The following is a 19,352-nucleotide window of genomic DNA, read 5'->3' as shown; positions in this document are numbered from 1 at the left end:
CATCCTTTAGTGTCAAACTCAGGAATATTGTAAAATGTATCAAGATAAATAGAATGAAGCTTTAGTAAGGAATGCTGACTGAAAACAAATGAGCAATAAATGACTGAAAGTTGATCTAAAATCCTTATTAAGTTTTACATGTAAAGCATAAAACAAGGGCTCTTTCAAGGACAACTTTAACTCTACACATCCTTTCATCCTTGTGATTAGGAAGAGGAAGTGCACAAAAATCACTGTCCTCCAGACACTTGGCAATGAGGTGTAATCACAGTTACCCTGATCTCTTAACCTGTACATCCTCTGCTTTTGTTTTTGTCTATAGTAGAGGAAAACCCAGACTTGTATGGCCAAATAGCAACACATTCCTTGAGACACTCCTTATGGCGGGCAGGTTATCGTAGACATTAGAGAATTCTGGCCAAGTGCTTTTTATATCAATTTTCAGTTCAACAGAAATTGCATTATTGGTGATGGGTATCCTGTTAACCGAGGCTGATACACATCTGACAGGTTGGGTGGGAGTGGACTACCGTATTGGCCCGAATATAAGACGGCCCTGATTATAAGACGACCCACTCTTTTTCATGACTGAAGTTTGAAAAAAAAAAAGACTTTTTGAACACCAAATTAATTTTTATACAGAAAATAATTAAAATACATCCGAAACAAATGATTATAACAATATATTTGAGTGAAAAATCATGTTATTTTGCCTCATTCAAATCTAAATTTCTGAACATTTAAATATGGAAACTAAAGTGCAATCACATTCGTAAATGAATAGCTTCTGGTTTTTGAAATGTAAATAAACCAATCTATTGTAATAAAACAACAAAATTGCAATAACTGCATTAACCATCAAAGTGAAGTCTAACTGTAACTGTAGTCTTGAAACAAATCTGAATAAGGAAAAACATTGCAATAAAATAATGCAAACTGGTTAAACTTGAGAGTAGTTGAGATCTCTCATGACAGAACATCGCTTCAATGATATCTGGCACCATCTGGCATCGTGAGTGGGTATAATGTCTAGACCGCGAATGTAAGACGACCCCCTCTTTTTCAATGCAAAAAACACCGTCTTATATTTGGGCCAATACGGTATTTTAATACGTGCAAGGATTTTTTGTGGTAAGAGTTTAGTTTAAAAACATATACTGTATATATTTGAGATTTTTTTATATCGCGCTTTAATGGATTTGCAGAAACCACGTGTCGGGTTGTAAAATTTATCATTATTTAGAAAATATCTTTTATCATTAAGAAAATATTTTTATGATCTTGGTCTTGTTACGGTCTCGTTGAGTTCTAGTTTCAGGCATGTCTTATCAGTTATAGTATTCATTAATACACCTCTAAAGAATTACAGGTCCGATATTGTATGAGCACTGTTCGATCGTTTTCAATTCAACAGAAAGATTATTTAACCTGCACTGTATTCTTTAGATAGCTGTGACTGTCTCCCATTACCCTCTAAATTTCGCCCAATCTGGGCACTCTTCTATTCACGAACCATGTCAAAATGTCCATCTGCCACCCACGTTTAAAACATGAAGAGTGGAAGGATTTTGCTGAGGAGAATCAATTTCACAGCTTCTGAGCTGAGGAGTCGATATGACGCGACAGTATGGTGACACTTTTGTACAAAAGCCTGTCAGCCACCCTTCAAATCTTCCAACATATTAATACGGTCATCTGGGATGTATGTATAAACGGTAGAAAAATAGAAAAAGACACAGCATTTTAAATGAGTCACGTTGGCTCGATTCAGTAAGTGATTAATATGATGGATTACCAGCAGAATCTCTCTGTAAACAGATAAGTGTTGCATCACTTTACCCATATTTCCATCCATTTTTTTACCCATTGAGAAGCCATTACATCTGTCTGTTCTTAGCATATATCAATGAAATTTTCAACTGTGATTTTAAAATAGATGTCTGACAATAGGATAAACTGTGACATTACGATTTGATGATGAGCAAAAATTTGAGTGGTAGTCCTCATGCTTGTAAGCAACAGTTAAAAAAAATTGCATCTGAATCTTGAGATTTTACAGCTTATCCCCTATAACCTTTGTGAACAGGCAGTCGAGGCTCATGAAAATGTGGGTGAACAGTGGCTTTGAAAAGAGAAGAGGAACGCCATACTTTTGTGTACTAGCGAATGTGTGTGTGTTGTTCCACTTTGCCAAAGAATGCGGATTAGAAGCTCACAGTATTTTCAAAGAGCATACAGACACTGTGAACATGACTGAGTGAGGGAAAATCTGCCTATAAATGCTGACTGAAGGTCATTCAGATGCTTCAGCTCCCTCCCATCCATGACTGTTAAAAACCATGTATGTCATTCATCTTGAATTGTAAACTCTAGAATTCAAGCAAATGAATACAAGTAGTGCACATTTACAGTTTCTGTGTGATGATGTCATATGAATGGGAGAGCTCAAAGGAAAAAATGCATTCAGGGGGGCTCAGAGTTGACAGCAACTGTCCTGACAAGTCCTAACAAGGTAGCTGTGAAAAAGAGCCTCAGCGATAGCCTCACACTAAGAAAGTATAAATGTCCAAAGGAACACGGACATATGTGACAATTAATGAACGGAGTACAAGCTCCCTACAAATTTGACTTCTTGTAAAATCACAGCAAGTAGGCTTTTAGTTCTTTTGTTTGACAAAAATAATATGGTTGCAATTGTAACATAGTTTGTGGGGTTCCGCCATTGGTTGGTTGGCAACTGGCTGAGCAGAAATTAAAAAAATAATAATTAAAAATACATTTCTGGACAGTGAATTGCAATGTCAGAGATGTAACAAGCAATCAAAGATGCACATGAGCTTTCAATATTTTCACTCAATGGAATTCCAAACAACGACAAGATTTTTTTTGCGTTACTTTGTATATTACTCATTCATTATTACTGATGAAAATTAAAAAAAATCCCAATTCTTGACCTGATATGAATGAATTTTTTGATGCTTCATGAATATGTATATACTATGCCTTTATTTTTGGATATAAATCATTCACCCTACAGTGTGTGACTTTCATTTAATTGCTTTGTGCAGGATTAGTGAGTGTTTATGTTGTGTGTGTGTGTGTGTGCGTGTCAAACAGGTTTTGAGAGGAACGCAGTGCTAGTGTAATCTACCCTCAGCTGAATTTCGTTATCGTCATTACATGAAAAGCCCATCTAGGCCTGTACACTAAAAGTCGCAAAACATTAGAGGATAGATTCAAAGGAGACATGCACTTTTTCCACAATCTAAAACACTTGCCGATCATGCACAGCGATACAGAAAAAAAATGTTGCATCAGTATACAAGCCCTTTTATATAACAATAACAGATGCACATTTGGGGCAATTGCAAGTCCTGTGGAATTAAAGAGCCTTCTTCTATTTTCATAGCCTTGCAAGCAAGACATTACTTGCTGATTTATTGATTCTCATGCACTGCCATCTTGCAAACCTATGGAAGCCCATTCCCGCCACTTAAAAAAGCAAAACCGGATGTGTTGTCCCGGGCCTCAGGACCGTAGGGGGCCCTTAATGACCCTTAATTTATTTGACTTTACATTCACATACAGTATTTCTTTTTTATTTAAATTATTGTCTGATTAAATATTATGTTCTACTCAATATATTCTTAAGAACTTATTTAACATATTAAATATTTCAAATATATACTGTATTTTTTCCTTTTTTTTGCACAACACCCCCCCTCTCGTTCTTAGCAGAGAATGGTTTGACCCCGCTCTGGCGCATTCATGGCTATTCTACGTACGTGCCCTGAAGTGGGAAATTAAAATCTGTCATTGTTATAAATCTAAACATGAAGAGTCGTCCTAAATCGGGTGCGCAGAAAAAAAAAAAAAGATGAAGATCATAGAGGTGTACGTGAAAAAAATGAAGTTTTTAAAAGGGGGACAATAAGCCTGAGAATTAGGGCTAGAGTTGGCTGTGGACGGTGTTGTCTGTAAGTGAACAACAGCCGCGAACACTGAACGTTTACATTTGCGATCACCGTGACCAAAGCACGATTAGAATCTGTCACCGGCCGGTTGTAGCCGATTGAGCTGCCAGGGACTGTAGCTGAAGAAGAGCGAGCCTTCAGTAGAATGAAATTAATAAAAAAAAATACCTATGCTCCACCACCTCACAAGGCAGGCTTAACAACCTAGCCATGCTCTCCATTAGAGCAGGGCGGTAAACCGAAAATTTACCGTCACCGAAATTCTTAACGATGACCGACGTAATTTTGACCATGTCGGTAAATTCGGTAAATTAATAAAACAAGAAAATATAGTCTTTTCATCCCGCTTTGATTCTGTGTTGTCCGTCTATGTTCATTCCCCTTTAAGAAACCGTCAATGGGCTTACGTAGGGAGTCACGTGATCATCAAGGAGCCAATCAAACAAAAGCCCAGTAAGCTAACGCTAGCAGCTAACGCTACAAGCAAAACGTGATGGAGTGTGGCTTAAGGGAGGTTCACCAAACTTTTAACCGACATTTAGTAGACTCTTGGTGGCATCCAGACGGGCTTTCACCCGCTGTCCTCCCTGCTGTTCTCACAATTTCCGGAGATGGTGCTTTCAGTGCTTTCTACTGGTAGCCAGGCTAACGCTAGCTAGCGGCTAACGCTACAAATGAACGTGATGTAGTCGGATAGCGGCTCTAACTTGTCGAAACGGCTGAACTTAATGAGTGGATTGGGCACGGACTGCATCTAGCAATTACTATGTGGCATTATTTTGTATCTGTGTGTGATTCCTCTGATAGCTTTTGTGATGGTAAAGCATTCAGCTTAAAGTACAATCCAACGGCGAAACTTATAATGACCGAGAAATGGCCCCAGCTATTTTTCTGTATGTGCTTATTTCTGTGTCATTATTGCTATCATAAAATCTTAAGCGTTTCATTTGAAGAAGATCAATATAGCTTTAATGTGTGTGTGTCTCTCTCTGTTTGTTTGGGGTTTCATTTGTGCGTGCATTTATTAAAAAATGCACTGGGGGGGACCCTGAAACCATAATGTAAACACTTGTATTTAATAATTATGTCATAGCAGCCATTAACAAGTTGTCTTTTTGAAGTGTACTGTTCAAGCTGCAAGTCATTTGTGTTACAATGACATGTTTGCACAGGCATATTGTTTTTGATAATGTACATTGTTCAAGTCATACACGCTGTTATAAATGTTCATACTTGAATTCTTATTGCTTACATTACATTTTTATAAACTTAATGTTTAGACTGCATGTACAATTGTTAAATACAGTATATGAAATTGAATGCTGGTAAATAAATCAACAAGAAACAGTTAATCTGTATTTCATGCATTGATTCAGATTTTCAAATTATATAACAGTACGCTTGGGCGAATTTATCGTCATTTATCGTTATCGAGATAAATCTGCTCAATTTATCGTGATACATGTTTAAGGCCATATCGCCCAGCCCTACTCTCCATTGAGCGTGAGCTTGCTCAACAACTGGATTTCACTGATGTTATGAATGACTTTGCTGTCAGTAAATCTAGGCACATCACTGTTTGAGGGCTTGATAACCCCATGGATGTGGAGGGGCTGGCACAGGATGTTCAGTTATACTCAGGGGTGCACATATTTTTTTTGCCCAGGTTCTCAGAGGAGGACCTGGAGATGAGACTTGGTCCTCATTGAGCTTGAGAGCCGACCCGCCTGATGCAATAAAATTATGACAAGCTTTACTTGGAGCCAATTAACTTTATTTAATTATATTAACAATTAATGCTTGATTAACATCAACTGGCACAACAAAATTGCCATTACTTTGAAGTGAAATGTAAAGAAATAAACATAAAAGCACCAATTCAAAATAAAGGGCATTATGCTGCTCCCACATTTAACACCAAGCCTTTGTAAAAGTGGGATGTCCTCCTCATAAGACCTCATTGAACGTGCATGTTTAGCTTTGTAAAATGCGAGCAAAAACACGTTTGTCAGTGCATAGCGCTGTTCTTCATTACCTTTATCCCGCCACTTGTCCATACGGTCAGTGGGGTCCTGTCTGAAGGCCCAAGTACACCAGATGCATGATCGTTGCGGTTCCGGTCCGACTCCGGTAAAAAATAGCGCCGGAGCCAATCCGTTCCCATTATATCCTATTGTTCAACGTATACCGGCCGCGTCAGTGCTCCGGATTGACTGCGAACCACCTCCGGCGTGCCGCCTGCCTGCCGGATGGTATAGGCTATTTTCTATTTTCAAAAGCCCAGGTGCCTAATCACGGTTTAAAACACGAGCGAAGATGGATGATGAGCGCTTCATCATGGAGGTGGAAACTGGAAAGTCACAAAGTAATATACGATGCAGCAGATCGTTATTATAAGAACAGCATTAAAAGCGAAGCTGCAAGGTGTCCTATTATGTGTTTTTCTGGCAATGATATCAAACACACGACGTGCTGAACACTTAGAGCGAAAAAAAAAAAAAGCAGCGTATCTGGAAGTGGTTCCACCGCAGAAATTCTCGTGCCCGGCGCACACACAATGTCGGTTTGTATACAGAGTCGAGGGGGAAAAGTACGAAAGAGAATAGAGACACCCACAAGTTTCGACCTGGTGGTCTATTCCAGACGTTTCTCTTTCTTTCCTACATTTTACTTGACTTTTCATAGAAACACCAACAGTTTGCGCTGGGCACAGGAATCTGCAGTGTTGAGACACCAATTCCAAGTACGCTGTTTTTTAGCTCGTGTAGTATATAATTCACCATCCATTTTATAAATATTGCCGATTATTTAACAGTTGTTTATAACAGCTCTATGAGATGTTATGTGCCATAAATTTTAAATGTGCACAAAGATATCCACCGACACAACCAAGGGCATAATAGGGCCCCGCCCCCTTCCCCCCCACACACGGAGCCCTGATCTCAACATGATGCAGTCAATCTGGAATTAAGAGACAGACATAACTAAAATATCAATATGCAAAGAAAAAAATGTGCTCTCTCTCTGCTTCTCTGATGAGTATAGACTCCGTGTGTTTTTTGTTGTTTTGAATGGCACATTAGAGCGCGCGATCACGCGAGAGCTCACGAGGGGACGGAGTCGGCTGACCGCAGCCGTGCACACCCGGTATGATTTGCCTGTTTTTGACGTACTGCGTGGCACGCAGTCAACACTGAACCAGACCGGAACCGCAACGATCATGCATCTGGTGTACTTGGGCCTTGACATCGATCGTTTCCTTAATTGCCACATGCTCTCTGTTTTTTTCGTGATTTTCAAAGTTTGGACGGCTGAAATTCTTTGACCCTACATAAAATGCGCTGCTCTTATCAGCGACATTGGGATTCTCACGGCACATTTTGTACCGCATTTCCGTGCGAGCATCATTTGCTTCTAGCCATGGTACCTCCTGCAGCCACTTTTCAGCAGAAGTCCTTTTTTTCCCTAGCTCCGGTGACGTCTCTGTCGTCTGTCTGTCTTTTGACAGTGGTGGGGGAACACGGAAATAATTACTCAGTGGGGCCTGCCTCTTCGACATTTTGAGAAGTTATTTTCTCGAGTCCACCGCAAATACCGTGGTCAGCCATCGGTACGCAAAAGCGCATGGAAGCCGTTGAGGGCCAGCGCATTTGTCTACGTCCAGTACGCATGCGCGCATGCGGACCACTTATGTGCACCCCTGGTTATACTGTTTTATTGCTTCGCAGGCAGGCATAGCACTCTCAGTTGTATTGTATTGTAGCCTACATGGGACAATAGATGGAAATTGTTTATAGTGTGTCACATCACATTACGGTCTGTTCAATTTAACTGTTCAACTCAAATAATTTGAAAATGTACACTGTCATTGCTTGCAAAGCGTTAAAAGGACTGCATATGTTGTCGTAACAAGCCGATGGCGGGGTAGAGTGGGGGGGGGCCCTATAATGGTCTCTTGTCCCCGCGCCCCTGCAAGTCTGTTTACAGCCCTGCCTGTACTCAATGGTTGGGTCAGTAAAACTACGATATCAAACTTATCATTTATTTAATTTTGTCGAGAAAAAGGATACAATACCTTCACAATGTCACGGATAAGGTTGCCGTTGAGTACAATATCTACAACGACTGGAGCCTACAAGTAGCTTAGCTTGTGCGTAAGGACTCCGACCAGTTAAAAAAAAAAAAAAAAAAAAAATATATATATATATACATACATACAGTATATATATATATTTTAGTTTTTTAGTCTATACCAGAGTCAGCAGTCACCTTTCCCCACTACGCAGTTCACACCTTAACAGTAGTAGTACATATAGCTTTATCCTTGCACAGCAGAGATCATATCTATATCAAGTGCGCTGAATATATCAAGATTTGGTTGCTATAACGGCATGGGGACTGGGATATATATATCAAATGCTAATAGCTAGTTGCTAATATCTAATAATAATAGTAGCTGGTAGGGATGAGCAAGTACACCACTATCGTATCTGTTCAACCATCTAAATTATCTATATCTATATCTTTACCCAGAGGGGATCAAAATGTGTCAAAAACTACTGGACAGATTGGGACTACGCTTGCTCATATCTTTTAGGTGATTACAGAGATAGGTCTGGCCTAGATAAATGGAAGACACATATTTGACAAGAAGCGCTTTAATCGATTCAAAATGCATGTTCTTTCGTCGGACAAAATTATACTTCTACACATTCAGCCAAGCAATCAACGTCATTTTTGTTTAACCCTTAATCTAAAATTCATCAACAATCAATCTCATCATGAACGCAGTATCATTAAAAATTGGTGGAATCATGCAGGGTCACCGTCCTGCATTAATTTTTGCCTTTTTCAGTTAGGTCACTTTAATACTAAGGCACTCAAACATTTAACTTTCTTCCATCTCAATTATCATTGAGAACCAACAAAGTGACATTACACCCCCCCCCCCTTTCCCCACATGGGCAAATTAGACTTAGAGGTTGTTTGTAATAACACGGTGAAGGACAAATACCTAATTTCTGTGATGCAGGATTAGGCAAACACTCAGTAGCAGTAAAGAAAACCATATAGCAACACTTTGGGCAAAATCTCCTTTGAACCCATGACAGTCTACGTTAACCCTGAATAATGAATGCAAAAATAAATAAATAAATAAATAAAAAAGACAAAAATGCTTTGAAATTTGCAAAAATGCACATTAACATAATAAGCAATTTGGTTTATTATATGTTTTACAAAGCCTGCTTTGAATGAACTTAAAAAAAAACAAAAAACTAATGAGTGTAAAGATAAAAAGTTTTTTGTCTCAGCTCAGAAAGATCATAGGCCCTACTGAATTGGTGCTACCGTGTACTATGGAATTCTGCTTGAAATGCAAAAACACACACTATTGTCGGAGCAACAAAAGCACTAGGGACAGCAAAAACTAAACGTGATCACTCCCCACAGTTCATCTGCCAACAATGCCATGTGGAGGGTGTGCCCCAGCCTGTTTCAGAATTAACTTAAAATTAAGGTTTCAACCATTCTCACTGCAAATGAATCAATTCCTTTGTTTAGTTCATTTTTATTTACCAAGGTAAGGCAATTGTGTACAGATCTTTTGCGATGCCAAACAGACAGCAGAGTAAAGCAATGTAAAACAGAAAATAATATGAATAAAGACCTACAACAACTGAACAATGTGGTGTACAGAAACACACTGGAGGGCATAGTTGCATTTCCCAGATGCATATTTTGTTGAAAGCTGTAAGAGATGAGAGTGAGAGGAGCAATATTGAAATCTCCTTTGGCTAGTATGAGTCAAAGATTTCACGATCACACAATGCATGACGTCACTCATGTGTGCTCCAAGTTCAAGTTGAAAACAAACAAGAACATTTTTGCAATCTCCAAAATGTCGTTCACTGGTGAGTAACACAAAGAAACATTGGTTTAAAGTTTCTCATTCCAACCGTTACGCATTCTGTTTCACATTGGGAGGCTATTGCTCCACATGCTCAAGGTATCAAGGTGTAAGGCCATTGACCAATCCTGGTAGTTCGGTGATAATGCATAAAACACCTTCTTATCATCAACGAATTAGGTTTCACGCTTTGTTCTTCAACATATCTGCAGGAGTCAAGTTTAATCATTGTGAACCAAGCTGGGATATAACAGAGAACAGAAAATAAACACTGAACCCTTCTTTTTGAAATTGAGTTGACAGTTGGTGTAAGAATTAGCTAGATTTGGCTGACCTTGTCTGAACGGAAGAAACTAAATGAACATCGACTTTCCCAAATCATCCAAAGAAGCACTGTGCACTGAGAGTCTGAGCAATCACAGGCAAATGTCAAATCTCCTTTTTATCTCTCGGGAAAAAAACGATCACAACGGCTTAATGATCACATGGTGTACAACTATCTGTTTGAACACTTTCAATCTGGATTTAGGCCAGATCTTTACAGAGGCGCCTCTCCCAAGAATGATTAATGATCTTTATTAGCTATGGCTTCTGATACCTCATCAATAAATGTGCTGAATTTGACACAGTCAATCAAAACTTACTGCTGGATCACCTACTTATACTCACATACTTATTTTTAATAATAATTTTTAATATTTTCTTTAGGGCCCACATTACTGCCCCGATTGTGATTACAATAGATGGGTCGCTTTTTAATGCATAACAACAAGTGAGAATATGCCTGTTGCAGTAACAAATTTTAGTAGGCAATATATTGTCTCAAATTATTGCTGATATGCTATATTATTGTCAATTTTTTTTTTTTTTCAACCAATTCAACCACTAATGTAGTGACAATAGATTATTATGAATCGCCCATTCAAATGCAATAATTGTTATTCTTAAATACAACTTACATTAAGAATAATATAAAAAGAAATCACACACACAATGCATAGTAAAGCCTGAGTTATACTCCCGCGTTGCGGTGACGGCGCAGCGACTACGACGTCATTCGACATTCGATAGTTCTGCGGTGAGGGAACGCGTTGCTCTGTAATTCACCGCCAAGCCACTAGAGGGGTGTGGCGTTATGTTTGTACGGTTTTGGGGCATGCTTGTTGACTTCCGCTAGTCTAGTTTAAGGGAGAAAAAAATAATGCAAGATGGAACTCTTGAAAGTAAATATTGTGCTCATCAACAATGAATAAATATTGAACATACAAATGTTGAGGAGCAGACGACGCAGAAGACGGTTTCGAGGCGGTCTGGCCGACTTTTGATGACGCACAGAGAGTTTTAGACTCGGGTGGAGAGAGCTACAGTGGGGAGAACAAGTATTTGATACACTCACAATGGGAAAACCCATTGGCAGTGGGAGAACAAGTATTTGATACACTCACAATGGGTTTTCCCATTGTGAGTGTATCAAATACTTGTTCTCCCCACTGTAGCTGTGGCGGCTAGCTTCAAACTGGCATCGAGCACTGCGTTCAAGGTCTGCAAAGCCCTCCAGCCCGATTTGTTTGCCGTGTCCTACAACCAGCCACTGGGAAGCCATAGCAGATTTCTGGCGTCTATGGAACTTCCCAAACTGCGTTGGGAGCCTTGATTTTAACGTTATCATAAAAAGCACCGAGGCACTCTCAATCAGTGATGATGTATCGTGTATGAACTGTCTGTTATTGAAAATTAAAGATCAAAACAACTCTTTTGACACCAAATCTGTGCTTTATTCTTCATATACTTGAAGTGTGACACGTAAATAAGTCACAGACTCACAGCAAACATATGTACACAATAAATGATGACGTGCACCAACCAAAAATACAACATAAAGTGATCAAAAGTTGGCAGCTTTTGGCCGACTGGGCCACCGCTTCGTGTGGCCACTCGATTCCGAACACACGAAGCGGTGGTTCTTCCATTTAAATTTTTTTTTTTTTCCGATCGCTGACCTTGTCATTTGGCAATCACAATAATGTCTTGACGAGACTTGCTCTTCGATGATACTCGCGTCGGCTTGGTCCATTTTTGCGTGTAGAAAATAATGTGTGATTCTATTCTACAATGGCGGTGATCTTGCGCTGAACCGGAAACAACAGTCTGAGCGGACCAATCACAGTCCGTTTCTGCCACGTCATACGCGTCTACACGACGTGAAGGTTAGAAAATTCTAGAGGAGCGCGTCAAGCTACAGCGCAGGCTTGTAACTCGGGTCTTCCTTGACGTCGCAGGTCTGACGCGGAAGTATAACTCGGCCTAAAGTCATTTGAAAGCTAGCTTAGTGAAGAATATGAAATAGGTGAGACACCCAATGCCAATACCCAATTTTTGTTCTCTGAGAATTACAGCCCATTATAGTGTTTATTTGATCCAAAAGACTCATTTTGTCCTGCAAAGTGCACGTTAGCAAATTTGAAGCCAAATTATTCATTGCCAAGCCGATTTTTCATAATGGGTGTCATTTTAAAGCTATTCTTATTGTACAACCTGAAGTATGTGACATTAACTTCAGAAATCTTTATTTACATGTTGAACATGACATGCTTTTATTTTGAAATGTTCATTGGAAGTACGCACGCTAAGCCACTTACCGTAAGTTTTACACTCCGTGAAAAAAAAATGTACTTCTCTTTTCGTGATGCATGTTGTGTAAGTAATACATTTTATTTTTTTTTTTTCGCATCTTCTGCAAATGCTGTTAAACAGCGAGTTTAAACAGCGAGTTTTCATGTTTGGAGTGTCACCTTTTAACCACAATTTTGCATTTTGGAGAAGACTGCCAATGTTTTATAGCAGTCTAAAGTAGTTAGTAAATTGTCTTTTTTACATCAGCCTCAATGTAGCAATAATGTTTTACTATGTTTAATATAGAAACAGGGGTGAAAGTGCCGGAATGGGGTGGAATGGTGCTTTGATCCAGAAAATTTTAATTTAATTTAAATTTAACACATTTTTATACCTGTTAAAATTTGACTCGTTGGAAGAAACTTGGAAAAAAGTTTTTCCTACACAAGTGATCTCTTTTGCACTTAAACAATTTGTCCAGACTACTAACATTCTCATTTTTATTTGCTTGATCGATACCATGCTGATGGTGGCAAAGGAAGGGCAAGGAGATTGGGAAATGGGAACAACATAGCAAGTAAACATATTGATGTTGAATATTTCCCCCACATCCTCTCGACATGGCCCTCACTTCTGAGACTTTAAATAAACGGATTATTGCAAATGATTACAGCCCGTCCTGACCAAACAGAGACACAGAGTGTCCTTGCAACGCACAGGTGAAAGAACAATTCAGAGATGATGGAGTTTGATTAGAATCTTAGAATAGTATGAATAAAGTAGTTGTTTTATTTGCTTCTTCAAGGGGGAAAGTCAGGAAATAAAAATCAGTGTTTAAAGAATTAGAAAACTGTAAAAATAAACAATGGGGGGGAAAAAATAAAATAAAACCACCACCACACAAGAAAAAAAAACTGATCTGTATTACAACTAGTGTTGCACAGATACCATTTTTTGGGCCCGATACCGATACCTGTCTGTGCAGTATCGGCCGATACCATTCCGATACCACTCTGTTTGGAAAAAAAATAATATATATACTGTGTATGTATTAGAGCTGTCCCGACTAGTCGACGTTGTCGACGTCATCGATGACGTAAATGTGTCGACGGGCAAAACATACCGTCGACGGTAATGACGGGGTTAAAAAAAAAAAAAAAAAATTACATGCGGATAAAGTTTAGAATGGCGGGCGCTCGCGATGCAAGCGGCTGTTACTAATACCCCCAAGGGGGCCGCTGTTATTTCAATGTGACCGGCATTGTCAGATTGAGCAAAGAGGAAGAAAGTGGGCGAGTGAGCGAGAGAGAGGGAGTGAGATCGGTAAGTTGGGAAAGTGCGTGGGTAGCGCGGAGTTCAGTGGCTGCATCCCCTACGTTTTTGTTTTGGTCAATAAAAGTATCCATAAAGGGCCATCCGACGCCTCTCGGTGTTTTTATGCACGCCGCCGCCTTCCTGAGGAGGAAATCGGACGAACCGACGACAACGAGCCAAGTGAATCGCCGGTTCAATCCTCACTTTGGCAAGAAGTTGAAAACACCGCCAATTACCAAAAAGGGCAGAATTGGTGACACGTAAAAGTGGCATAAAGCCCAAAAAGCGGACCAGAATAGCTAGAGCCTGGAATAATTTCAAAGAAAATATGGAGGGTGCCACTGTGTGTACTCTTTGCTAAGCTGAGCTCGCATACCAAGTAGCACGTCGGCTATGAACGAACACTTGAAGCGCCGTCACCCAAGTATAATTTTCGAAGACAACAAGAAACAACAAGCTAGCGGATTGTAAGTCCATACAACTTTCTAACGATTTTTTAATATGGAAGTTACCTTTATGTGCGTCGCATCAACGTGCATATTTATTTAATAAAATAATATATATATAATTATATAATTGATATATTTTAATTATTATTAAATTTATTAGGATAATAGAAGCTCCCACTTGGGGAAAATATATACATACATCCTGTATATACATAATATAATAAAAATATATATGGAAACGGCCCTGGCTTGCTTACTGTAATCCATGACTGCACTAATGTTAGTTACTTTATATTATAAAGTATCATTGTGTATATACATATAGTAGTATACTATAAAATTATTACTATATATTTAATTTTTGTTACTGTGAGTTGTGTGCCTCTCATTCAAAATAGTTGTGGTAATATTTCAATGTGCCCTCTACTTTTTCTATTTTCAGGTTAAAACAAACAAAAGTTGAACAGTTTTTCCCCTCCCCCAAAAATGCGGAATGCACACCAGAAAAAGCATCTGAACTCACACAAAGTATTCTGAAAATGGTTGTCCGGGACATTGCAATTCATTTTAACATTTAGAACAATATAGACAATGACATACCACAAAAAGAATAAGAATTATTTTGACTCCTGTTAAAGAGGTGAAGTCTATGTGTTTCTGTTTACTTTTTTTTTTTTTTTGCACTAGTTAATGCCAGCATCATTTGACCTCATTGTTTGTGATTTATTATTTATATTTATGTTATCTATTTATACGTTATTAAAGAATTTAGGTGTTCCAAAATGTTTTTTGTGAATTAATAAGCTTCAACAAAAATGTCATTATTAAAGTAGTAAAAAAAAAAAAAAAAAATTATTAGATTAGTCGACTAATCGTAAAAATATTCGGCTGACTAATCGGGAGGAAATTAGTCGTTTGGGACAGCCCTAGTATGTACAGTGGGGAAACCAAGTATTTGATATTATTATAATTTTGCTGGTTTTCTCACTTGCAAGCCATTTAGAGGTCTGTAATTTGTATCATAAATTCTCTTCAACTGTGAGCGACGGAATTTTACTACAAAAATCCAGAAAATCACATTGTATAATTTTTAAATAATAAGTTTGTATTTAACTGCATGAAATAAGTATTTGATACATTACCAACTAGTAAATATTTCGGCTCTTAGTTCTTTTTTAAGAACCCCTCCTGTTCTCCACTCATTACCGGAAGTAACTGCACCTGTTTGAACTTGTTACCTGTATAAAAGACACCCTTTCACATGCTCAAACAAACAAACTCCAACCTCTCCACAATGGCCAAGACCAAAGAGCTGTGTAAGGACATCCAGGGATAAAATAATAGACCTGCACAAGGCTGGGATGGGCTACAGGAAAATAAGCAAGCAGCTTGGTGAGAAGGTAAAAACTGTTGGAGCGATTATTAGAAAATGGAAAAAGTTCAAGTTGACTGTCAATCTGCCTCGTTCTGGGGCTCCATGCAAGATTTCACCTCGTGGGGCATCACTGATCATGGAGAAGGTGAGGGATCAGCCCAGAACTACACGGCAGGACCTGGTCAATGACCTGAAGAGAGCTGGAACCACAGTCTCGAAGAAAACCATCGGAAACACATTACGCCGTCATGGATTAAAATCCTACAGCGCATGCAAGGTCCGGCTGCTGAAGCCACTGCATGTCCATACACGTCTGAAACAAAGGTTTCTGTACCAAATATTAAGTTCGATTTTTGTGATGTATCAAATACTTATTTCATGCAATTAAATGCAAATTTATTATTTAAAAATCATACAACGTGATTTTCTGTTTTTTTGTATTAGATTCCGTCCCTCATATTTGAAGAGAACTTATAATACAAATTACAGCCCTCTACATGCTTTGCAAGTGGGAAAACTAGCAAAATCAGTAGTGTATCAAATACTTGTTCTCCCACTGTATAAGGGATGCAATTATATAGTTAGGTCACGGTTTGGTACGATTTTCGATACAATTGAATACATTTAATGCTATGAAACAGAAAATACAACTGTTATTTATTTTTTTAATGGTTTTTTATTTGCTCACAAGCAAAAATAACAACGCCATCATATAAACAAGTGTTTTAGTGCATACTATTAATGTGCTTTATTCTTACTGATCTGAATAAATTTTGTATAAAAGTGCTGAGAACAATCTTTACTCTTTGTAAAGTGAGGTGACGCACACTGTTGATTGCTGCAGCTCTCTTAGCAGCTATATTTACCACATGAGCAAAGCATCCTATTTGTGGTCCGAGTCCATCTGTGTCACGTACTGAATTAACATTATTTGCAGAATTATCTATAGTCAGTGGAATGGATTGATTTGGCCAGCTTAAATTCCATTCAGTCATGGCGGTTTTTAATTCATCAATGTAGTATATGAACTAAAGGTGGGAATCTTTTGGCACCTAACGATTCGATTACGATTCAGAGGCTCCGATTCGATTATAAATTTGATTATTGATTTTACCCCCCGCGCGCTTTTAATGTTTTGTACATTAGTTTCAAAATTGTTCAAAAATCCTCTCAGGCTAAACTTAACTAATATTTCAGTATCATGGTAATAGTTTAAAACAGTAAATAAAATACTCAAGTCCCATTCTGTATCAGCAGCTTTAAACTACATTCAATTAATTTAATGTTGTGAATCAACCGTTAAAGTTGTTAAAATTCTCCTGTTATTCCATAATTTCCCTTCTGTTTACTTTCGACATTTCAAAGTTTTAAAACTGTTTCATCGTTTAAAGATGGATTCAAGTTAAGCTTTTGCCGATTTAGGAGTATTTTAAATAAAAAATTGGGTTCGCTACAACAGAGCCTTCTAGAAAAGTCTACTGCTTTAAGATGGCGGCTGTTAACAACGCGGCAACTACTAAACGGCAAGTCTGTCATTTTGAATCTAGTTCTTTTTACATGTTCTACCGGCGCCGTCGTCTGTCATTTTGCATCTAGTTCTACATACATGTGATATGTACTATAGCCGTATGTGGCCGTATGTTTGTAGCAACTAGGCGTTGTTTGAAGCAGCTGTCGGCCGCAGTCAGGTATCATTGTTTTTTTTTTTTATCTAGCGGCATGAGTTGAACATGATATTTAGTCTCAGTCCGTGCCTTATTGCGTCCCGAAGACTGCGCTGACTGTGTTTTAAGTCTGCTTTACCTGGTATAATTCAATAATTGGAATTTAGATTTTTGTGAATCGTTCTCGAATCTTCCACGGCCGAATCGCGAATAATCTCAGAATCGGAAATTTCCCACGCCTCGAATATGAACTACGCGTGACTGTGGGCTCATGCAGCTAATGGCATGGGATCTAACGTATCACATTTAGGTTGCTATTTGATGATATCTAGTATGTGCGCGTGAGAGTTTTCTGAGGGGGGGAGAGAGAGAGAGAGAGAGAGAGAAACTGATTGTGAATACCACATTTGTATGAGCAGAGTATCATTGCGGATTTGCGTTGTTGTGAACACACTTATTACTGAAGACGAAGGTGTTTATTTCGTTTGGTAAATTACAGACAAAATCATACGGATGTTATCCATCGGGATTTGGGTATTTAGCTCACTTGGGGAGGACCGTACAGTTGCGTTCAAGTAATGTCAGTAGGTGGTATCGACGCCCTAAATGTTGGTACTCGTCGATACAGATACCACCAATTCCGGCCGGATCGGCGCCCCCTGCCGATACTGGTAACGGTGCAACTTTAATTACAACAGAAATTACTGGCACATTAATCTATTCATCTTTTATACCGCTTATCCGCATGAGGGATGCGGGGGTGCTGGAGCCTATCCCAGCTAAATACAGGCAGGAGTCAGGGTACACTGAAATTGTTGCCAGCAACTCACAGGACACATACGTATAGACAACAACCTTTCACACTCACAATCACAAAGATGGAGAATATAGTGTTCAATCAGCCTACCCTGCATGGTTTTGGGATGTGGGAGCAAACACGAGCAGGCACGGGGAGTGGGGTACAAGCAAACAACACAGGAAGGCCGGAGTCTGGGATTGAACCCTTGATCTCAGCTGCAGACTGTATACATCACCGGTTGAGCTTTCCACCACAAAATCCCAAACTAATACAATTTTAGCTCAAAGGTATGGTAATAATGATCGATTTGTTAAAAAAAAAAAGCACCGTAATTTCCCGAATATAACGCGCACTTTTTTCCACCCCAAATCAACTTGTAAAATCATGGTGCACATTATAAACGGGTAAATGGATGGAGACAGAAATATATATAAAGTACATATATATAAACTTTTTTTTTTTTTTTTAATTGACATGGCCACGTTGTGTTGAAGAAAGGACGTATGCGGCGACCCATTGCCGACCATTACGGTACGTGACGTCACCATTTTGTTTCGGTAATACTTCACTCTAATCGGCCGAATGATTTCGTCTGCGTTAAATTTTGCTTTTTTTCACTCTTCATAAAGCACAGAATTTAGTTTCTTGAACTCATTTGAGTCAACGTTTATTGCAGCCCGGCAACTCGGACCATAACAAACGTAAGCACACAGACTTCCTGTGTCCGTCAACTATATCTGTCCCTCGGGAAACTCAAACCCAAATAACAATTGTTCCTATTTTTACTGTCGTGTTGACAGCGATGAGCTCTCACGGATTTCCGACTTACGTTCTCACTTTCATTTTACCGTATCAATCCATGGAAGAAACATTTATTCATCATGATGAAACGCGCAGGTTATACAGCAGCCTTTAAAAGAAAAGTCACATCTGTTTTGTTTTCTCCTAGATTCTGGTAAGTTGGAGAAGTTGTCAAATCATATTATTACCATAAATATTGTCAGTTTATGGTAATGTTTTGAACTAACAATGTGCTATGCTTGTGCTGTGTTTCACCAGTCAGTAAAACGACATTTCTGTATCTGTACACAAGCTCTGTTTTCTTGTATTCTTCTATCTATTGGTGCTAAAATTAGGGTGCGCGTCATAAACGGGTACAATAATTTTCCCTAGATTTTACAAGTAAATCTGGGGTGCGCATTATACGCGGGTGCGCCTTATATTCGGGAATTACGGTAAATAATTAAAAATATATA

The 19,352-nt window shown here is 38.8% G+C and overlaps 1 protein-coding gene across 3 annotated transcripts in view; it reads right to left on the bottom strand.

Annotated features, from left to right (window-relative positions):
* The window catches only part of palm3 (paralemmin 3), a 72,287-nt gene that overhangs the window by 45,904 nt on the left and 7,031 nt on the right, over positions 1-19,352 (bottom strand). Inside the window, exon 1 of one of the 3 annotated variants that reach the window (XM_057842372.1) lies at positions 6,010-6,046. The exons of the other annotated variants lie outside the window; for them this stretch is intronic. Within the exon in view, the coding sequence (XP_057698355.1) occupies positions 6,010-6,031 (22 nt within the window). The 5' untranslated portion in view covers positions 6,032-6,046. Of the gene's footprint in view, positions 1-6,009; positions 6,047-19,352 lie in introns of those variants that run through there. 3 annotated transcript variants of the gene reach the window in all.

The sequence above is a fragment of the Corythoichthys intestinalis genome, chromosome 8, assembly GCF_030265065.1.
Source record: "Corythoichthys intestinalis isolate RoL2023-P3 chromosome 8, ASM3026506v1, whole genome shotgun sequence".
Taxonomy (NCBI): domain Eukaryota; kingdom Metazoa; phylum Chordata; class Actinopteri; order Syngnathiformes; family Syngnathidae; genus Corythoichthys; species Corythoichthys intestinalis.
This window is presented reverse-complemented; position numbering and strand designations above follow the sequence as displayed.